The 21258-nt window shown below is 25.8% G+C and overlaps 12 protein-coding genes across 12 annotated transcripts in view; 9 read left to right on the forward strand and 3 right to left on the reverse strand.

Annotated features, from left to right (window-relative positions):
* The window catches only part of EHI_064580 (TBC domain containing protein), a gene marked incomplete at both ends in the record, with an annotated part of 1155 nt that extends 1110 nt beyond the window's left edge, over nt 1–45 (forward strand). The window contains one exon of the mRNA XM_001913612.1: nt 1–45. This exon is cut by the window's left edge and continues 1110 nt beyond it. Within this exon, the coding sequence (XP_001913647.1) occupies nt 1–45 (45 nt within the window).
* A 115-nt stretch (nt 46–160) lies between these two features.
* EHI_064590 (uncharacterized protein) lies at nt 161–580 on the forward strand (the record flags this gene model as incomplete). The annotated part of the gene is made up of 1 exon (XM_001913613.1): nt 161–580. One exon carries the CDS (start codon nt 161–163, stop codon nt 578–580), a length of 420 nt encoding a protein of 139 aa, XP_001913648.1.
* A 27-nt stretch (nt 581–607) lies between these two features.
* On the reverse strand, nt 608–1724 carry EHI_064600 (uncharacterized protein; the record flags this gene model as incomplete). The annotated part of the gene is made up of 3 exons (XM_648919.1): nt 608–904; nt 967–1328; nt 1379–1724. The coding sequence occupies 3 exons, from the start codon at nt 1722–1724 to the stop codon at nt 608–610; spliced, it is 1005 nt and encodes a 334-aa protein (XP_654011.1).
* A 1891-nt stretch (nt 1725–3615) lies between these two features.
* EHI_064610 (protein kinase domain containing protein) lies at nt 3616–6729 on the forward strand (the record flags this gene model as incomplete). The annotated part of the gene is made up of 1 exon (XM_001913614.1): nt 3616–6729. The coding sequence occupies one exon, from the start codon at nt 3616–3618 to the stop codon at nt 6727–6729; it is 3114 nt and encodes a 1037-aa protein (XP_001913649.1).
* Nucleotides 6730–6751: 22 nt separating this feature from the next.
* Nucleotides 6752–8401, reverse strand: EHI_064620 (uncharacterized protein; the record flags this gene model as incomplete). The annotated part of the gene is made up of 1 exon (XM_646095.1): nt 6752–8401. The coding sequence occupies one exon, from the start codon at nt 8399–8401 to the stop codon at nt 6752–6754; it is 1650 nt and encodes a 549-aa protein (XP_651187.1).
* Nucleotides 8402–8985: 584 nt separating this feature from the next.
* EHI_064630 (uncharacterized protein) lies at nt 8986–10596 on the forward strand (the record flags this gene model as incomplete). The annotated part of the gene is made up of 1 exon (XM_646096.2): nt 8986–10596. The coding sequence occupies one exon, from the start codon at nt 8986–8988 to the stop codon at nt 10594–10596; it is 1611 nt and encodes a 536-aa protein (XP_651188.2).
* Nucleotides 10597–10896: 300 nt separating this feature from the next.
* EHI_064640 (uncharacterized protein) lies at nt 10897–11739 on the forward strand (the record flags this gene model as incomplete). Its single annotated transcript, XM_643453.2, has 2 exons — nt 10897–11035; nt 11087–11739. The coding sequence occupies 2 exons, from the start codon at nt 10897–10899 to the stop codon at nt 11737–11739; spliced, it is 792 nt and encodes a 263-aa protein (XP_648545.2).
* A 118-nt stretch (nt 11740–11857) lies between these two features.
* On the forward strand, nt 11858–12835 carry EHI_064650 (uncharacterized protein; the record flags this gene model as incomplete). Its single annotated transcript, XM_646097.1, has 1 exon — nt 11858–12835. One exon carries the CDS (start codon nt 11858–11860, stop codon nt 12833–12835), a length of 978 nt encoding a protein of 325 aa, XP_651189.1.
* Nucleotides 12836–12983: 148 nt separating this feature from the next.
* On the forward strand, nt 12984–14998 carry EHI_064660 (Sec24 protein, putative; the record flags this gene model as incomplete). The annotated part of the gene is made up of 2 exons (XM_646098.2): nt 12984–13135; nt 13183–14998. The coding sequence occupies 2 exons, from the start codon at nt 12984–12986 to the stop codon at nt 14996–14998; spliced, it is 1968 nt and encodes a 655-aa protein (XP_651190.2).
* A 25-nt stretch (nt 14999–15023) lies between these two features.
* EHI_064670 (uncharacterized protein) lies at nt 15024–15778 on the reverse strand (the record flags this gene model as incomplete). The annotated part of the gene is made up of 2 exons (XM_646099.2): nt 15024–15254; nt 15306–15778. The coding sequence occupies 2 exons, from the start codon at nt 15776–15778 to the stop codon at nt 15053–15055; spliced, it is 675 nt and encodes a 224-aa protein (XP_651191.2). The 3' UTR covers nt 15024–15052.
* A 282-nt stretch (nt 15779–16060) lies between these two features.
* EHI_064680 (alpha-soluble NSF attachment protein, putative) lies at nt 16061–16939 on the forward strand (the record flags this gene model as incomplete). Its single annotated transcript, XM_646100.1, has 1 exon — nt 16061–16939. One exon carries the CDS (start codon nt 16061–16063, stop codon nt 16937–16939), a length of 879 nt encoding a protein of 292 aa, XP_651192.1.
* Nucleotides 16940–17034: 95 nt separating this feature from the next.
* Nucleotides 17035–20502, forward strand: EHI_064690 (uncharacterized protein; the record flags this gene model as incomplete). Its single annotated transcript, XM_647662.2, has 1 exon — nt 17035–20502. The coding sequence occupies one exon, from the start codon at nt 17035–17037 to the stop codon at nt 20500–20502; it is 3468 nt and encodes a 1155-aa protein (XP_652754.2).
* Nucleotides 20503–21258: the final 756 nt, after the last annotated feature.

Consider the following 21258-nt stretch of genomic DNA (forward strand, 5'->3'; position numbering starts at 1 on the left):
ACAAAACTCTTTAAGAGATATTCAAACTTCTGCTTTACAAACTGAAATAATAGAAGATGAAATTGGAAAACGTTGGTTACAAAATGTACGTATAATTTCAACTGCACTTCTTCAAGCTCCTTCTGATTTTCAAATTACAGTTGAAGAATATATTAATCCAATGAATGGGATAATTAAAATTCCTGATCCATTTATAATTACAAATGATAATATTTATGAATTTAATTCAAAAATTAGAAAAGTTATGGGAAAAGCAATGGAATTAGTTGAAAAAGTTCAACAATTATTATTTAATGTTCCTCCTCAAATACTTAATGAAATTTTTGAATTAAAAGTAGAAACACAAAATTGTATAGATTCTGTAATGTATAACAAAATAACATTAGATAGAGACTCTATTGATATAAGAATGCTTTGTTATAGAACTATTACTGATGTTGATATTATACTAAGTGATAAATTAATGCCACTCTTAGGAAAAAGTGCTGTTGTTTCTTCATTAGGAAGAATTAAACAAATGTTTTGGATGCCATATAATGATAATGGAAACTTTATGAGAATGGAAGAAGTTTTTAATTAAATTTCAATTGATCATATTTTTCTTTTGCTAATAATCACAGTAAATAATATCTCCAGGAAGTGGAATTTTTCTTTTATCTGCAGTAAGTAATTCTAGTCCAACGCTTTGTCCAATTTCTTGAAAAGTAGTTGGTGGAATTGAAAGACATAAATCTCCATTAATAAATTCACTTTTAATTTTCTTTTGTTTACAAAATGCTTCAATTCCTGATGCAATTCCAATACCTTTAATTTTAATTATTCCACCATTTATTGGAACAACACTACAATTTATTGAATTAATAATTGGTAATGGTAATGGTTTGTTCATTCTTTTTTCAGTTTTCTATCAATTCATTAATTTAATTCATTATTAAATATGGTTTAGAATATAATAATATAACAAACTTCAATTTCTCCAATTAAATAAAATCCAAATGTTCCATTAAAATAAGAAAGTGCTCTTAAAATATTTGATGCAATAACTGCATCAGATTTTGAATCAAATTGATGTTTTTCAGTTTTTATTTTATCAATTAGTCTTTGCATTTCTTTTATTGTTTTTAAACCATTATGACATAATTCAATTATCTCATTTTTATCATGTGCATTATTTAACATCTTTTTAACTGTAATGGTTTTTTGAGCAGCATTAACTACATCATCTCTTAATTTTATATTGTAATGACTTTGTGAAAGAACTTGAATAAGTAACTTTCTTTCTTTCATTGAATCAAATACTGCCATACAATTCTTACATAAAATAATTTCTATTTTGTAATTAAATACTTTTATTCTCATAATTATTGTACAAACAAACTTATTTTTTCTTTACCTTGAATTTCTTCTTCTTTTTCTTTTTGAACTTCAATTGAAATTTCTTTTAAACATTTAAAACATGTCTTTTCTTTACAACATTCACACAATTTACCAAATATTCCATGTTCATGACATGATCTACATGTACCATATTTTATTGATTCTTTTATTTCAAAATGATTTTTCTCACATTGTTTTAGTAGTAATTCAATATTGTTTACTTTGTTATGATATTTATCTATACACTTATTTCTTTTTTCTTTGTAATAAAGTGTTAAATCCCTTGATGGTTGTGGATAATTATTTGGATGAACTTCTGGAAAAAGGGGAAATTCTACTATTTTCATAAATGCTGTTTTAAAGATTTTTCTAACTTTTTAAATATTTCTTTTTATAACAAAAAATAGATAACCAATCAGTTATAATTTTTTTTTATTAATTTGTTCTTATTTTTGAAAATTAGGAAGTAACAATAACTTTGATGTATTAATATTTCTTGTTATTTTGTATTATTTTTATTTTAAACTTTAACCAAAATCACCATTCTAACTCATCCTTTTTTCTTCATTTCAATAAAATCTGAACAAAATTTTTAATAACTTTATTTGCTTTGGGTTTATACAAATGAATTGATGAAATAATGAAAGAAGTAATAACTGAAAAACGAAGTGATAGGTATATAATAATAAAGATAAGGAATATAAAAGAATAACACATGAAAAAACAATAATATGTTACACACAAAAAAAGAAAATATTAAAGATATTAAAAAGAATAAAGAATAAAAAGATTAGACAACAAGGTGTCAAAAGAGAGAAAAAGGAGTTAAAAGAAGAATTATTTTTATACTCAAAGAATAATATAACGAAAGAAAAGAATTATTTAAATAATATCTTCTGAATGTAATTATGAAATTGTTTACAAGAAGTATCAAGAATAACACTAAAGAAGAATTAAAATATAATAAATTCATATTAAATAATATATAAAGTCATTTTTTTTAACATTAAAATATTTTATAATTCACTGAGACATAACTATTTGATATAGTACGATGATATAAGATATTATCTCGAGTTAGAATAATGAGAATAGAATGGATAGAAAATTCTACTAGATAATGTTTGAATAAAAAAACAGTAAATCTAACACTAAAATACTTCAAAAAGACTTATTATCATTTATTCTTATCTAATAATTTAATATTATATATGATGTTCTTAAAAGAATAAGTATAGTTTGTTTGAAATCAAAACTATTTAATACGAATAATTTAAATTCAAGAGTTGAATTGAATATACACATTAAAAAATATAGAGACATAACCCAACAGGAAGAAAGGTTATTTTGAAAAAAATATTTAATTAAGTGTATCAAAATATAAATAAGACAAAAATACCAGTGATGGTCATCCATATAATTATTTAAATCCATTTTAGTTAAGTAAACATATTAATTAAATATATTTTGAAAAAATACAAGAGAGGATTGAATTAAGAAACAATTAGTTAATGAAAATAAGAGGAATTATCATTGATCTAATAAATACAGAATTGATATGGTTCATAACTATGAAATATTATGGTATGGAAATTATTGAAAAAAAAAGTATTTGAGTTAATTTCATTTGAAATAGAACATTGGGTACTACTTTTTATTTTTTTTTTAGGAATAACTTTTCTTCCTTTAAATTAACTTTTTTTTAAATCCTTTCATTAGTTGTGGTTCAAACAGTTTATAACTACTATTGACTCATATACAATTAAACAAACTATGAGAGCTAATTGTTTATAATACTATCATTAATTTTCTTATATTTGTTGAGTTAATATGATAAATTTAATTACTCTAAGTTATTTTCATAATTATTTGGTTAAAAAAAATAACAAATTTTAACAAAAGAAAAGTTAATTCATAAGTAATAATGCGGATATTATTTTAAAATTGAATTAAAAAAAAAGAACTGAGATTCTTCTTTTTTTAGTCTTTTTTTTATTTAATATAGTTTTTACTTAATATTCTTCTATTTAATTATATTTTTTAGTTCATCAAAATCATTTCACTTTTAGAAAATCATATTTTTTTTACTCAAAAACAAAAACATAATTATAGCAGGAAAAAACTTTAAAAAAGTCAATTGAAAATTATTTGCTACGAAAAGAAAAATATTTTTAGATAATAAACAAAATCCATCCAGTACTAAAAAAACAATACTTTTTTAAACTAAAAAAAATTGTAATGAAGATATTACTATTGTTGATCATAATTACTTTATGTTTTTCTACATTTTGTAATAATGTTGGATGTGGTCAATGTGAAACTGAAGTATGTATAACATGTAAAATAGGATATGACGATAATGATGATAGTTGTGAAAAATGTGATTATTATATTTCATCAAAAAAGGTTGACCAATTAACAAACCCAGTTTATTTAAATATTGAAGACCAATGTATTGACATTTCTAATAAAATTCAAGGAAATGAGTTTAATAGAATGCCAGTAAATTCAAGTGAGTGTACGTTAGACTTCTCTGAGAAATTTTTTTCATTTGATATGTCTGAAGTAACTCCTTCTATTCCACCTTGTATTAATACATCCCAAATTAATGACTATCTGTTTGGAAAGTGGACTTCAATTACTCTTACTGAAGGTACTCAAATGAGTATTTATAATATTAAAATACTTGACTCAAATCAACAAATTGTAAATAAGGAAATTTCAATGCAAGTCAGTAATATTGTTAACGGACAAATGAATTGTTTAGCTTCATCAATTGTTTCAAATGATGAACCATTCTCAGTCTTTTTAAATTCAAATACATTTATTCTATTTATTGGATTATTAAACGGAGTCAATTATACTATTTCATTCAATGCAAAGGCATCTGTAAATTCAGATATATTTCATACTTCATTACTCATTGATGGAAATGACTATATTGATTTTATTGATTACACTGATAATTATACTTCATTTGGTAAACCACAAACAATGGTTGTTGGTGAAAAAGATATTGTTATTTATCAAATGAAATGTTCTCCAATAATAAGAAAAGGTATATTTTTCTCCGTAAAAACAGTCCCATATCATACTCTTATTCTTGATACTAAGTTATCTAGTTCTTTTCATTATGTTGAAGAAATTAATATTAATACATTTTCGTGTAAACAACTTCATATTGGTAAAAAAGGTGGTTTAACTACAACTGAAGGTTCTTCATACGGTGTTTTATTCAAAGTATATTCAGAAAAAGAAGAATTAAGACATTTTTTTATGTCAATTGAAAATGAACCATTAACTCTTAGAATTCAAACGTCATGTGTTAACAAATGTAACCAAGATAATGGGCATGGTCAATGTGTTATTTCTGAGTTTAAATGTGTTTGTAATGAAGGATATGGTTTTGAAGATTGTAGTAGATTGTGTTATTATGACGGTAAGTTTAATACCACTCAAGAAAATCCTTGTTATTTAGGAACTTCTGGATGTGATAAACATTGTAAGTGTAAAGAAGGGTATAGTTATCAAAACCATTATTGTATTAGTAAAGAATGTTTAAATTTAGGTATAGGCAGTTGTAATAGAAATAATAAACATTGTTTGATGAATTGTGAATGTGAAGATGGTTATGAACCTACTCAACATAAGATGTGTAAATTAAAAACTTGTGGCAATAAACAAAAAAATGAATTTGAGGAATGTGATGGTGGACTTAATTGTAATGATTTTTGTGAGTGTATTGATGGGTTTACAACTGACCCAAATGATCCATTAAGTTGTAAAGAAACAGGTATATTGTGGTGGCATATCTTATTAATTATTATTGGAAGTGTTTGGATTATCTTTATATTGATGATTGGAATATTTTTAATCGTCAATGCATTTAGAAAAAGGAAAGGTTTTGATCCTAAAGTATTTTTAGTAGAACAACCAAATATGTTTTTAAATATATCTAATTCTAGTGTTATTAACCCGATAGAAGTTGATAAAAAACTTCCATTTACAACGAGTTGTGTTGATTTGACATTTGGAGATAGTGAATTTATTAGTATTGGAAAGACATATTTCAATCAAGTAGTATTTAAAAACAAAAGAGATAAATATATGCTTGTCATTATTCATTTGCCTAAATCACCTAAATATGTATTTCATACAGAACCAGAATATCTAATTATTTCACCTAAAAGAAAAGCTACAATAACGATTTATCTTACATTGTTTTGTACTATTAAACTTCATGGAATGAAAATACCAAGTACAGTTTATTTTTCACAAAGAAAAGTGAATTTAGAAGATATTATTAATAATCTTAGAAATCAAACAGAAGAAACATATTCAAAAGAAGATAGAGATAAACATAATTTGATGACACAAGGAAAAAAAATTAAATATAGATTTAATTTTACACTTAAAATCGAAGCATCAGCATCTACAGATATTGATATGGATGAAATTAGAATGATTGAAACACCAATTGGAGAAGGAACATATTCTACTGTATATTTAGGAAGTTATCGAGGTATTTTTGTTGCAATTAAAACATTTAAAATGAGTTTTACAGATGAAGAAGAACGAGAAATAATGATAAAAGATATTAAAGCAGAATGTAATTTAATGAAAAGACTAAGAAATCCATATATCATTGGATATATTGGGTCAGTAACATATATTCCAGAAATTAGTTTAATTATGCCATATGCAATGTTTGATTCATTAAACCATTATTGTCGTCCACCACCTGATGGGATTAAATTATCATATAAATTTAAAATGAGAATATTAAAAGATGTTGCAAAAGGAATGAGTTTTTTACATGAAAATTCTATTATGCATCTTGACTTAAAACCAGATAATATCTTGTTAAGTTCATTATCATTATCTTCTGATTCAGTTGCTAAAATAACAGATTTTGGAACTTCAAGAATTAAAAGAAATTCTGATAAAGGACTTGGAACACCATTATATCTTGCACCCGAAACATATGAAGATCATTATTTATATGCAAGTGATGTTTATTCATATGCAATTACTTCATGGGAATTAATTTGTGAAGAAGAACCATTTTGTGATTTCCAAGATTTATTTTCAATTAAATCACATGTTCTTGCAGGATATAGACTTCCATTTCCTGATTTTATAAGTCCAAAAATGAAAAATGTTATAATGAAATGTTGGGAACAAGAACCAAATCAACGACCTAACTTTGGAGTTGTTTCTACATGGATGTTAGAAATTGTAAATGAAACACCAAATATTAGTCATCCACAAGATGATACTGTTGATAATGAAATATTATCAAATTTAATTGAAGAAAAGAAACACTTGATGGAACAAGTAATGTTTGATTAAAATCTAATTTATTCAATTAATATTATTCATCAGAAATAATATCTCCATTTTTCATTGTCCAAATATTTCCATGCATTTCCATAAATTCACTAACATGACGTTTTATTTCAGTTAATGAAATAATTTCATTAGAACCATTAAATTTCATTGATTGTAAATGAGTTCTTAATTCTTGTTGTGTAAATTTTTGTTTTTCAATAGCAAATTGAAGAATAGCATTTCTAACTTCTTCATTTTTATCTTTAGGACATTTTTTTCCAACATAAACAGATCCAATATGATATGAAATAGGTTCTAATGTTGCTTCAATAATTTCTTGTGTAATAGTTTGTTTATATAATTTACTTGTTTTACGTTTAGTTTCTTTCTTTACACCATCAATAAGTGTTGAAATTTTCATAGCACCTTCTTTTAGTAATAATCCTTTTAATAATTGAGATAATGGTTCTTGATTTTCTTGATTTAATGATCCAATTACTTTCTTTTTATCAGTTATTATTTTTCCAAATGAAAATTCATCTCCTTCAACATCAAGTTCTTTCATTCTTTTAATAACACCTTCTTTAACTGTTTTCCAATGTTGCTTACTTGATTGTGCAAGTGTTGTCCATTCATTTTCTGTTTCTTCATCTTCAACTTTAGCAACCCAATAATATTCTCCATATTCTGGTTTAACTAATGTACAATAGTTATCAAAAACTTTTCTTACCATTTTAATTCTTTGTGTATAATTTGGCCATAACTCTTCTATATCTTCCATCTTAACTTTTTTCTTTAATGAAAGTGTAGATAATACAATTTCTCTAACACAATTTTCTCGTTCTCCAATTTCTTGAATAAATTCTCCTTTTAAAACTAATGCCCCATTAACAAGATAACATAATTCAGCTAACCATCCTGTTAATGCTGATTCTGAACTTTTTAATACTTCTGTAATTCTTGATAATTTCATAATTCTACCAATACGTAATGTATCAATAATTCTATCTCGATTTTGTAATAAAGGTGCTGGTTGTTCAATTAATGGTGCAAGTTTATTAATATATTCTTTAACATCATTTTCCCATTCAATTTTCCCTTTTGATGATTTAATCATTCTTTCTACAACTTCAATAGTTTCATTGGAAGTAGTATCATTTAATTTCATTTTGATAGCTTCTTCTGCTTCATCCTTTTTTAATTGTTCTAAATCTTTTTGTTTCTTTGTTGGTGCTGCTGAAACTGCAATTTTTTTCTTCTTTCCATCTGCAGTCATTCCTTCTGCTTTTTCTGGTTTTTCATCAATTATATCTTCGTCAATATATTGAAGTTGTGGTCTCATTTGTGCAATTGTAGAAACAGGAAATAATACTAATGTTGGTTGATTTTTAACTTCTTTAACAAATCCAACAGCATAATTAGCTTTATTTTCAGTAACTGTTCCTTTGTATGTTTGAGATGTAATTTTATAAATACTTTCTTCATCAATAAAGTCTTGTTCTAACTTTACATCCATTTCAATTCCTTTTTGTAGTGGTTTGTATCTCACTTCTTTTACTTGTGATAAGTCAAATGGTCTCCATGCTAATCGTGTTGGATATTGCATAAGAAATAATTCTTGTTCATTACTATCACATAAATATACTGGCATTTCTAATTCAACAGGATCATTCTCATCATTATATTCTTCCATTGTGTTTTAACTTGTCTCTTTTTATTTTTAAAGGGTTTTTCTTTTTTATCATTTTTCTTTTTTGAGTTTTTTGTTATTCCTTTATGAAATTTCAAAAAATTGTTAAAGAAGATAAAAACTTTTAATTTTTTCTTATATTCTTCTTGTTCTATATTAAGGATATTATTTCTGTAAAAATAATTTATGAAATCGAAGACTGTAATAAAGAAAATTTAGCTTTATTATTTTTATTTCATTGAGTAGAAAAAAAAAAGATTTAATAGAATCTGAGAAAAAAAGAACTTAAAAAATAAAAGTGATGGGATTTCTTGGTATTGCAAAAGAAAATCTTGCAATGTACATTGTTACATTTTTCTTCTTATTGTTGGTGATGGTCTTTTCAGTAATTGCTTTTATTCTTATTACAACAGAAAATGTCAAATTTGATTACACAGAACCAAACATTGTAGTCGTGAATAATTTGAATTGATTTAAATAATTATGATGTTTTTTCATCTTCATTCTTTGTTTTTTTTATCTTTCTAAATGAAAAGACACTTGTCTAAAAGTGTAAATTTGTTAAAGAAAAGTTATTAAATCACAAAATGCAGAATTTACTGGATGATGCTGATAAAGCTATTAAAGGAGGTGTGAATAATAATGAAGAATCAAAAAGTCATTTAATCAAGTTAATTAAAAAGGTGCTTGATGACTTAGGATATTCTGATGATCCTGAAACTATTCTTACAAATCCAAAAAAAATACTTGAACTTTCAAATAGTATTATTCATCAATGTAATGAATATCTTAATGAGAAACAAAATCCATCTAAAATTCTTGTTTCTCCAAAAGTTAATCTTTCTGTTTATTCATTAGAATCTCTTGACCATCGAATTAACTCAAAAAATGCTCTACTTCCTATTGCAATTGAAAATAATACTTATGAAATTGAATCACCTATTTTATTCTTTGGAGATGATACAAAACAAGTTTGGCAATATCAATTTCAAGATAATCAACTTTTACCAAAGATGGAAGATATGAGTCTTATTGAAGTTTCTACTAAAGAAGAATTAAAATCTTTTATGGGAAGAGTTATGCAATATCACCAAGTTTCTCTTTCATTTGGTATTGATAAAAGAAACAATTATAGAGGATATCTTTGTATTCTTTTTGTTGCTTTCAGTCATTTTGTTTATGTTCTGGATATTTTAAAATTAAAAGAATCTTTTGAAACAACATCTCTTCTTTTTGAAAGTACTTCCATTGAAAAAGTATGTTATAAAGCTTTTGGAATCAGAGCATTATATTATCAATTTAAAATAACCACAAATAATGTATTTTTACTCGATGTAGCTTGTCAAAAAATGAATATCTGTTATAACTATGCTGATTTATTTAAAACAATGACAGATAGAATTCCTGAGACAAATGATGAATGGATGATTCGACCTTATTCAAAATATGTCATTTGTTGGTTTGGATTAGACACATTACAACTTCTTAATTTCTCCATTAAGATTCGAAATAAGTTAATAGAACAACATCTTCTTCATGATGTATTTGTGGAAAGTGATAAAGAAATATTACCAGGTGGAAGAAAATATGAAATGAAACGAATCATTAAGAAGAGAGCATCTTATAGAAAATACTCTAAAGAGCAATTTAAGGCATTTAGTCAATTGTGTGAATGGAGAGAAAAAACAGCAAGAAATCAAAACATTAGTGTGAATGAAATTCTAAAACTTGGTGAAATTGAAAAATTAATTGCAAGTGGTGCTTCCAGTTTAGAAGAATTTAGTGATGTTTTACCAAACAATGGGATGGTATTATTGTATGGAGATGAAATTACTTCGATTTTGCATGACTATCATTTTCATTTTAACTCTACCAAACAACATGGTTGGATTAATGTTGAAGGTGTATTTTCTAAAGAAGAGCCAATGATGATATTCAAACACTGTGAATGGAAAGAACAAGAAAGAAAGTTAAAAGAAACTATTCAAGAACCGTATGATGTTTTATCTACTAATGACACTACTCCCTTGGAACAAATGATTTTAAAAAAAGTATTATTAACACCTTCTGAGGAAGGGTATGAAGAATTAGGAAGTGAACATACTCCATCACCTCAACTACCAGAGTCTATAGAAGAAATATACAAATGGTCGAGATTAAGTCGTAAAATTAACAAGAAAAAAATAAATAAAATGTAATTCAAGTATTAAAAAGAAATAAATAGAAAGAATAATTAAATAATATAATTATAAAAAGAAATAAACCCATAATTTACAGAATAATAAAAAAATTAAATTAACAAGAAAAGAAAAAAAAGATAAATGAAGATGATGACTAGACTTGGCAGTCTCCCTGTTCGCAGTTTCATACTGAATAAATATGAGGATAAAGGGTTCTGATTCATTTTTTTGCTTTTTACAATAATTAAATTTGTTTTATAAAAATAAGAAAAGTTAAAAAACAAATCAAAAAGAGTTGAAACTCAAAAATTGAAAGACATGAGTCAAATGGATCAACCAATATTTTATAATGATGAGTTTATTCTTGCACTAAACAGAAATGACCTTAATATGGCATATCACATTTTACGTAATTCATACCAAATTATCTATGAAGTTATCCAATCAACAGCACCAAGTTTGTTAAATGAGAAAATTACTTATATTGGTAGTTAGTACTTATTTTTAGAGAGTGTTGCTGAATTAAATACAAAAATAAGTGAAAACACTAAAACTGTTACTCAAATGTGTGAGAATGCTAAGACTGAAACAGCTAAATTAATGCAACAAATTGAAGAACAGGAAAAGTCCATTCCTGACCTTCAACAAATGTATGAATTGACACAACGACAATTAGCTGAACGTACAATCATTTTAAAGAATCAAGTTAAACTCCAAAAAGATGATAATGCTCAATTAAAAACAATGTACAATAAAATTCAATCTACTCAAGAAGATGAATTTAACCAAATCTTAGAAGAAGCCCAAAAACCATTAGAACTTCAGGTTGAAGAACTTAAAAAAGAAAAAGAACAATTAACTAATGAGGTTGATCAATTAAAAGCACAATCAAAGAATAAAGAAGAACTTCTTAAAGTTGAAGAAGAATTCCAACAAGAAAAACAAAAACTTGAAGCAGAAATTAAAGAAGTTCAACAAAAAATTAATGCAAGAAATGCTGAAGTTCAAAAATCACAAAATGAAAATGATGCTTTGGTTGATGAAGCAAAACAAAAAGATGCCATTATCCAAAAAATGAATTATGAAATGATTCAGAAAGATACTGAAATTAAAAAGTTACGAGCTGAACTTGAAGGTAAAATTGTTGACAGTTATGCTTAAATAACTTCTTTATTCACTTCATCTGATTTTTGTTATTTATTTATTTTTTTGTTTAATCATTTCTTTACTTCAATTGTTAAAAAATAGAGAGAAGAATGAACTGAATATTTTCATTTTGATGAATATTCATTATGACTCTATAAAAAAGAAAGTCTCTTTTTCACCTAATGGAATAACTCCTCTTAGATATTTTGTATGTTTTGTATTATCAAATTTACCAATTATATATTTATTATATTATGTTATTACATTAATTGTGTCTATGTTTAATAATGAATTTACAATGTCAATGGGAAATAGATTATTTTCATTAACTAAAAAATCTGTAATGGATCCACAAAACGTTTCAATCATCACAGCAATATTACTTTCTATTTTATCAATTATACGTTCAGAAAAAGAACATTTAAAACTTTTATTGCCAAAATTGTCAATTCTCATTAATTACATTGTCTTTTATTATCTTTGTAGATTATGTATCAAAAAATTATCAGAACTTCTCAAAGACCCAATGTGTCAATCTTTTCATTCAAATTATAAAAGTATCTCATCATTTTCTTTCGCTACAACTTTTTTCTTTCTTGTCTTTTCCCATTTATTATCATCTTCAGATTCAATAGAAACAGACATTCGTCCTATTAGTTATATTACTACATTCCCTCAATATCCACCAGCACCTTTGTCCCTTTATTATCAAAGTATTGGACCATTTTCATGTAGGTTTAGTAGATGTTGTGAAAAATTATTATTTGGAATGAATTGTAGTTATCATTTTGCTATGTATCATTTATTAATTTTATATGTTGTTTCTTCTATATTAACATCAAATGATATGTTAGAAAATGGAAATCATTCTCATCAACAATCATTTTATGGAGTATTACTTGCATATATATCTATGTTTATTATAGACTCTATTGAGTTTTATTGTCGTCCTTGGTTTAATAGTTGTATGATGGTTAATGTTTTATATTTTATATTTTTTCATATAACAACTCCTTCAAAAGGATTAAATATAACACTGTGTCATCTAATTTCATTAGCAAATGGCTTTTTATCATTTTATATTTATCGAAAATCATTAATTCATTATTAATTATTCTCAATTTGTTGTTTTTATTTACTTCCACTCACTCTTTTACTTTCATCAAGTAAATTATATAAATGTTATATATAACATTTATATAATATGGTTGTTTTTTTTAAAGAAGAACTAAGAAATATAAACAATCAATAACGTTGAGATGTCAGAATTTGTAGCATTTAATTCTACTGTACTTCCTGACAATGACTCAATGTTAAAGAAATATTCAATTCCATTAGTTTTACAAATAACACCTTTTGCTGAAAAGGAGGTACCTAATATTCAAGTAAATGCAGTTTCAGATATGCCACGGTTTGTTTAATTATTTTAAAGATAAAAGGATAGTATTAAATAAGAAGGTGTGCATATTGTAGAGCATTTATGAGTAAAGAAATGAATTGGATTAGATTAGGAGGAAAATATATTTGTGGATATTGTCGTCATAGTAATGAAAAGTTTTATTTGAGATATAAATTTATGGAACGAGATGGTGTTAACTCATTTCCTGAATTAACTAATGACGTTTATGAATTTGAGTATCAGAAGTCAATGAATACTATTTACCAAACAATTATTATGATAGACACTTCTTATAATTTTATTCAAACAAAGGATTATAAGAATATGCTTATTTCATTGAAAAGTTATGTTAATAATTCTATTTCTTTACGTCATTATATTTGTATTATTACATATAATACTAGTATTACTTTATATCAGATTGGAGATACTACAAGACAATTGAATTTTCCTATTATTGATGAGAAAGTTAGTCAATATACAATTCCTTATTATAAATCAATATTTATTAATTCAGATAATAAGCAACGTATTAATGAATTATTTGACTCTTTATTAGATATTGAACAAATGAAAGAATTAACAGAAAATAATCCAAGAGGGTGTTGTTTTGGTACGTGTCTTGAATTAGCAAATGATTTATTAAATGCACGTGGTGGTACTATTATTTCTGTGTGTGGAACAAAATGTGGATTAGGAAAAGGGGTTTTATCAAAGAAAGTTAATGAAAATTATTTTAATTCAACACAAGAACCTATATTATTACAGCCTGATCATTCTAATGATTTCTATCAAAAAATAGCATTACATTGTTCTGCAGTTAATACTGTTGTTCATATGTTCTTATTTGAAAATGAAGACTTAAATGTTCCAACTATTTCAGAGTGTTGTCATCTTACAAATGGAGTATTAAAAGTTTATCAACCAAACACAACACCTTTACAAAATATAGTAATAGATTTATCTAATTTAATACCATTTGCATTTGATTGTGCAATTAGATTAAGACAACCTAATTTCATTAATATAGATTATGTAAATGGTCATTATTTTCAAAAAACAATTACAAATTATACAATGCCTGTACTTAGAAAAGACTCAACATTTGTTTTTCATCTTTCAATCAATGGTGAAATTAAATATTCTAAAGCTCTTTTTCAATTTGGACTATCTTATATTACTAGTGATGGTTCTAAAAGAACACGTGTTTTTAATATTGGGTTAAATGTATCTTCTAATATACAAGACTTTATGACAAATATCAATACACAAGCTACTATTAATGCATTATTATCCCAAACATTAATTCAAGCTCAACAATATACTTTAAATCAATCAATCTCTAAAACAATGGATTCTTTAATAACATATAAAAATCTTCTTGTTCAAGGATCATTCCTTCCTATTTATTTGTATGGAATGAGTAAACATGAATTCTTTAATAATAAACAATTATCTGTTGATTCTCGTTATGAATTATTGTATCATTTACAAACATTTTCTCCATCTTTATTATCTGAATTTGTTCCATTATTATACAAAGTTATTGCATTTGATGATGTTCAACAAACTCAATTATCTTCCTCATTAATTACAAAAGATATTTTTGTGTTAGTCACAAACCAAATAATTGTTATTGTACCTCAAGACATTGAACCAATAAATCTTCAACAATGGTTATGCATTTCTTCTTTAAATGAAGTAGAATCTATTATAGATTGGAACACATGTTTAATAAAAGAAGCAATCAAAAAGATTAAAAATATGAATAAAATGCTTAGTGTTGTTTTTACACTTTATGGATCAACACAATTCCAACAAAAAGTGTCTCATTGTTTTATTTTTGATGATTCAAAATATCGTCAATTCCTTTAAAATAGAACATCATTAAACAAATAATCGTTTCTAAACATTTAATTTATTTTTTACTTAGAAACTTAACCAATTCTGTTCAAAGTCTGCAGCTGAGTCTAAGAACTGTCCTTTTAATGAATATTTAGAGAAATGTGATGGTAAATTTAAATATGACTTTAAATACCGTGCTTTAGCCTGTCCTTTCCATCCAACAAAAAGAATTAACCCACATGCTTCTTTATTACTTTTTCTTGCTTCTGCACAAGTCGTTCCATCACTAAAACTATAAATTTCCTTTCATCACTAATAAATCTTTTTTTTAACAAACTATTCAGTAATTTTAAATGCACAAAAATCTGCTAAACAATCACTACTAGCACAATCATTACAATCTGTATCCCAATCAACTGACTCAATATGTGAATCATCATCAAGATTTACTTGTACTGAAACTAATTTTGGTATTTGACTTGCTGAATATACAAGATGTGGTTCTGAATATCTATAATTTACAAGTACTCTACAATAAATGTCATCGTTTGTTTTATTCCCTATTAAATCATAGAAATTATTAATTTTTAATTTTGTCATTACGTCAGTCGGAATTACAAATGACCTTCCAGCAAATGGTTTAGTTTCATTACCTGAATCACTGTAAAATAATACTAAAATTCCACTATGAAGTGATCCATCAATTTTGTATGAATCATTTTTAATTCGTTCATTAATAGCATCGAATGAATTTTCATTATCATCAGACGCTGCATGAGCGAAACAAAGAAGTGCAAAAAACACTATCATCACTTATGTCTTTTTAAGTTTTTTTTTGATAACACTATTATTCTATTTTTAGATAGTAGAAAAATAAAAATATGATTCTAAAAAAAAGTATATTTACCTTCTTTAAATAACTTTTATAATATTGCCATTCCTCACTTTTTATTTACCTTCCTCCAAAATAAGGAAAATCACTAAACAATCTCTACAGAAGTGTTGAAAATAAAAGAAAAAAACAGTCTTAAAAAGTAAGATTGTTATTTAAAAACAAAAAAATAAAAGAAAAATAAAGAAAAAGAACAAATCATGTCAACATCAGGAAGAAACCATAAAGCAGAACAAATGTTTGCAGAAGCAAATACTCTCCAAAATAAATGGTCTTTTTTCAATAAAGAAGCAAACATGACTGATGCAGCAGAATTATTTAATAAAGCTGCTAATTTATTTAAGGCTAGTGAAGAATACGACAGAGCAGCAGAGGCATATGATCGTGCATATTTATTATCAACAAAATTAGGTGATAATTCAAGTGCAAATAAGGCAGCATTAAACAAAGCATTATGTTTGTCAAAAGGAGCACATCCAGAAGATGCAATTGCACCACTTGAAAATGTTGTTGAGAATTATATAACTAATGGATCATTTTCACAAGCAGCAAAAACAGAACAAGAGATTGCAAAGTTGTATGAAAGTATGAAAAAATATGATAAAGCTTCTGAGGCATATAAAACAGCAGCTGGGCATTATGAAATGGATAACAGACCAGCGTCTGCATTGCCATTTAAAATTTCAGCAGCTAAGCTTGATGCATTAAGTGGACAATTATTGAATGCATATGAAACATTTGATAAGATAGGGATGGATGCACTCAATTCTGGAGCACTTCGATTTGGAGCAAAAGAACATTTTGTTAATGCGATTATCTGCCAAATTGCTAATGACGATGAAATTGGAGCAGAAAAGTCAGTTGAAAAATATAAAGTAATTGACCCATCAATTTCTTCAGAAAGGGATTATAAGACTATGAGTGATATTATTGAATCAGTTAAACAAATGGATGCAGAGAAATTTAAAGGAGTCATAGCAGGATATGCTCAAATGAAACAAGTTGATGAATTCAGAAAACAAATGTTTGATATCATCAAACAAAAGTTAGAAGATAATGCCAATGCTGGGTTACTTTAAGAAGGACGATTCATTTTGAAAAATTTATTGTTTTTATATCACTTTTTAATAAACCAGATAAAACAAACTGAAAGAAAGAACTATAAATACATTTAATGATGTCTGAGTCTAAATTCAATATTCAATACAATAACATTGTTCAAAAAGCAAAAACATTTTTGAGTAATAATTATTATTCACCATTACATGAAATTATTAGATATGAAAATAAAGGAAAAGATGTTACTCCATTAAAAGAAGAGTGTGTATGGTTTTATCAATCAAACTTTAGATTACTTGAAAAATATGGTAATTTTTATGATGATGACTACAAAGACCTTGTTTGTTTTATTATTGAAAAATCAATTGATAAAGAATATAAACTACTTCAACAAAACCAACGAACGAACGACAATAATCGTCGACTTGCTATTCAAACATGGATTGGAAGAATACAAAGAGATCAAGAAGAACCAAACAATTCCCAATCAAAAGATCTTTTTATTGTCACAACAATATGTCTTATTCCTTATTTAACCGATTCAGAATTAAAAATGATAATGGGAATATTGAAGAAATATGAAGAAATTCTTGCACAAATTGTTTATTTTATTATTAGTTACAATTTTATTGATTGTTTTGACCAAAAGAAACATTTCCGAATGACAAAACAAGAAATAGAACGACTTAAAGTTGAGATTGTATCTCTGGTTGATATTGACCAATTAATGGTTCATAATAATGAAGAAACAAAAAATTGGATTAAAGCAGCAATAACAAAAGTTCAAGGATTATCAGTAATAGAATGTCCAAAGAGTGTTAAAGAATATATTCTCTTATATGATGGAATTGATTTTAATTGTATTAGTAAAGGGTGTAAAAAATTAATTACAGTGAGAATGTCTAATCTATCTCATGGATTTATTAAATTAACGTCAAAATTCAAAGCAAGTCATCCATCATTTGAGATTAGTCCATCGGAACAACAACCAGTTGGAACAATAATTACTTATGATTTCTACAAATTAATTCAAAAACATAAAAATGATTCTGTGTGGTTGAAATATCTTGTAACATTACCATACCAATTTTATAAAGAAGGACTTGAAATAAATGGAAATGAAATTAAAGAGTTATTTACATCAATTCCTATTGCACCACTCCTAGTTTCTAATAAGAAAGAGAGGATAAACAATAAAGAATATCCAACAGTATATAATATCAATGTATGGGATGAAACAAATAATGATATTAGAAAAATTATAGAATGGTCAAAAACAGAAATGTATGTTTTTATCAGAACAATAAAACTATATTTTGAAATGTTCATTGATAATACAAGTCAATTATGTACAATGAATGATTGCAAAGAGTGTATTGTAGATGGATATATCCATGATAAAATCGTTAATATTGTTGATGAGATTTTATCAAATTTACTTCAAAACATTTCTTATGATGAAAATATAACCCAACTAAAACAAATTACATCACTTATCACATGGATTTCAGCAAAAGTAGAAACACCAGAATTGGTCAAATATTTAGCTAATCAAGTTACAACTAAAAAATTACCAAAAGATATTTGTACAATTATATTTGATAGTATTGAAGAATATTTCATTCTAAGTAAACAAAAAGCTAAATTCCTTGATTTACATATTGATTTAATTAAAGAATTTGATATGATTGGAGAAGAAAATAATAATGGAGGAATTTGTGGAGAAGAATATCCAATGATAACATTTATTCTAATTGCCTTTAAAATGGTACAATGTAATATTGAACGAAAGAGTAATAAAACTCTCTTGTATTATCCAATAGATTTTGATGCAAAAATTTGTTCTTTGATTTCTAAAGGGAGAAAATTAAGAAAAGAACATAGTCTCTTGTTTATTTTACTGATTATAAACTATTGGTTAAACTTAGAAAGAAAGGGTTATATCTCAAAGTATAGAATTCGTCTTGACTTATTCCAGTATTGTGATGATATACAAACACAAGAGTTGTTTGAAAAGTTAGCTAGTGAACAATATAATCTTGAAACAATCAATGAACTTTTATTTGAAAAGTATCAACTTCAACCTGATTTACCAAATGATGAAAATGGACTTAGTGAAATGGTTAGAAGAATCATTCAAAAATATCTTCAATTCCATCCAAATGAACTATCCTCAAACAAAACTGTATTAAATGAAGAAAGTTGCTATTATTTTGAGAAAGTAACACCAAATGATATGGGAAAAAATAATCCAAATGAACAAAGTGATGAGGTTGAAGGAGAAAAAGAAATGAGAAATGGAAATGAATGGAAGGATGGAATGAAAGAATTTGAACAAGGAAGTTCATTAGAAGTTTTTTATTCCAAAGAAATAGAGTCTAGTCAGAATAGTTGGGAACTTGCAGGATATCTTGCAAACTATTGTATCCCTCATTTCAAACAAGAATTGATTAAAACTATAGAAGAAGAAGTTATTGAAAATAAAGGCGGAGAAAAATGGGAGGAAATGAAAACCACCATTTCACAAATGAAAATGAGTGAAAAAGTTAATATTTGTCAGGCGATTTATAGTAGGATTGAAGGAATGATGGGGTTAGAAGATAAACGATGGCTTAGCTCAAATAAAAGAATGATTGTTAATGAGGGAATTAATGGGTATGTTGTTGGAATGATATGTTCAAAAATAGAAGAAAAGCAACTCATTAATGAACAAGACATCATATCATTGAGCAAAGTAGTAGGAATGAAAGAGATTGAAACACTCATTTCCATATTAATTCGAAAAAGAAGTACAACAACTAATATCAGTAAGTTAATAGAATCAACAACGTTAATGGAAAATGGTATTGGAAAGAGATTGAGGGAACTAGCTATTGAATGGCTAAACTCAGAGAAAAGATGGGATGATATTAAAAACTTTATTTATCTCGGGAATGATTTAATCTCCACAATCAATACTATTAAAGCCAGAAATGATGCTCTTCCAAACCCAACATATTTAGATGAATACCATCATCATATCAACGAGAGGATTGAAGAAATAAAAAGCATACGTAGTGATGTTCTTGGGCATATTAAGTGGGAAGAGGTAGGTGATGACAAGATAAAAGAGATATTGGAGAATGACATGGATGGAATTAAAGAGCTTATCAAAGAACCATATGATGGAATTGAAGTGTTTGTAGAAAAGATCATTGTTAATGTCGATGATCCAACAATGGTGATGATGTGTCTTTGGATAATGATGCTCAAACAGAAAAATATTGGCTCTTCCAATATTCGAAAGATTGAAGATAATGAAGTGAACAATTCTCACAATGGTATTCAATGGAATCAAATTAAGGAATTTAGTTTAATTCTTGACCATCTAATAACTGTTGGATTCTTCACAATTAAATGTATAACATTGGATGGAATTGAACATATGTTTAATTGGACAAATATGACAAGCCAAAAATATAAAACAATAAAGAGTCTATTAGAATCAAATGTAATTTTTCTTAAAAATCCAAAGCTGAATCATATGTTCAATACATTTACATCAGAAAAACAATCCCAATATCAAATTGGATGGTTCTCTTAATTCCTTCAATAATTCAATACATTTCTAACTACCTCTTAATATCATTCATTTTTTTTAACAAGAATAAATGAAAGATTAGTCTTAATATTTTAATATATTTTGTATTACTTTTGGATGTATTAGAATATTAGTGCACAATGAATTATACCAAAAGAGTATCTTTATATTCATTTTATAATACTCTCTTTTCTTTGTTTCATGATAAATAAACATATTTATTTTACATTTCATACCTCTTTTCTTGTAACTTAGTTTATACTCTATATCTTTTATTGTTGTATGATGACTTAATATTCTAGAAATGTTGATATAAATGTTATTGAGTGATATTATAATCATTATGAAGAAACTATTCATACGATACTTGTTACTTATATCCCTTTTGTAAGAATATTGTAAAGAGTATTAAACTAAGAACAATAATATAGAATAGTTATTTAACTCATTGAATAAAAAAGATGTGTGTAAGAAAAACTTCTTTCAAAATATGGTTATATTGAAATGAAGTGGTATAGTGTTGTGTTTTGACATATTATCTCTTATTCTTTTATTTTACTTATGACTATCTTTCTCTGAATATTCAAATTGTTTTTATTATATTTATCCAATAAAATTTTAACATATTCACTAATTGATACCCATTGGGTGTGAATATTTCAAATGAAATAAAATAAATCAACATTGAATTATGTCAATTTTTAATTCACCATTTCATTCATTGACAGATAAATGAAATGGCTGTTCATATTCTTCATT

The sequence above is a fragment of the Entamoeba histolytica genome, genomic scaffold, assembly GCF_000208925.1.
Source record: "Entamoeba histolytica HM-1:IMSS scf_1104750517247 genomic scaffold, whole genome shotgun sequence".
Taxonomy (NCBI): domain Eukaryota; phylum Evosea; order Mastigamoebida; family Endamoebidae; genus Entamoeba; species Entamoeba histolytica.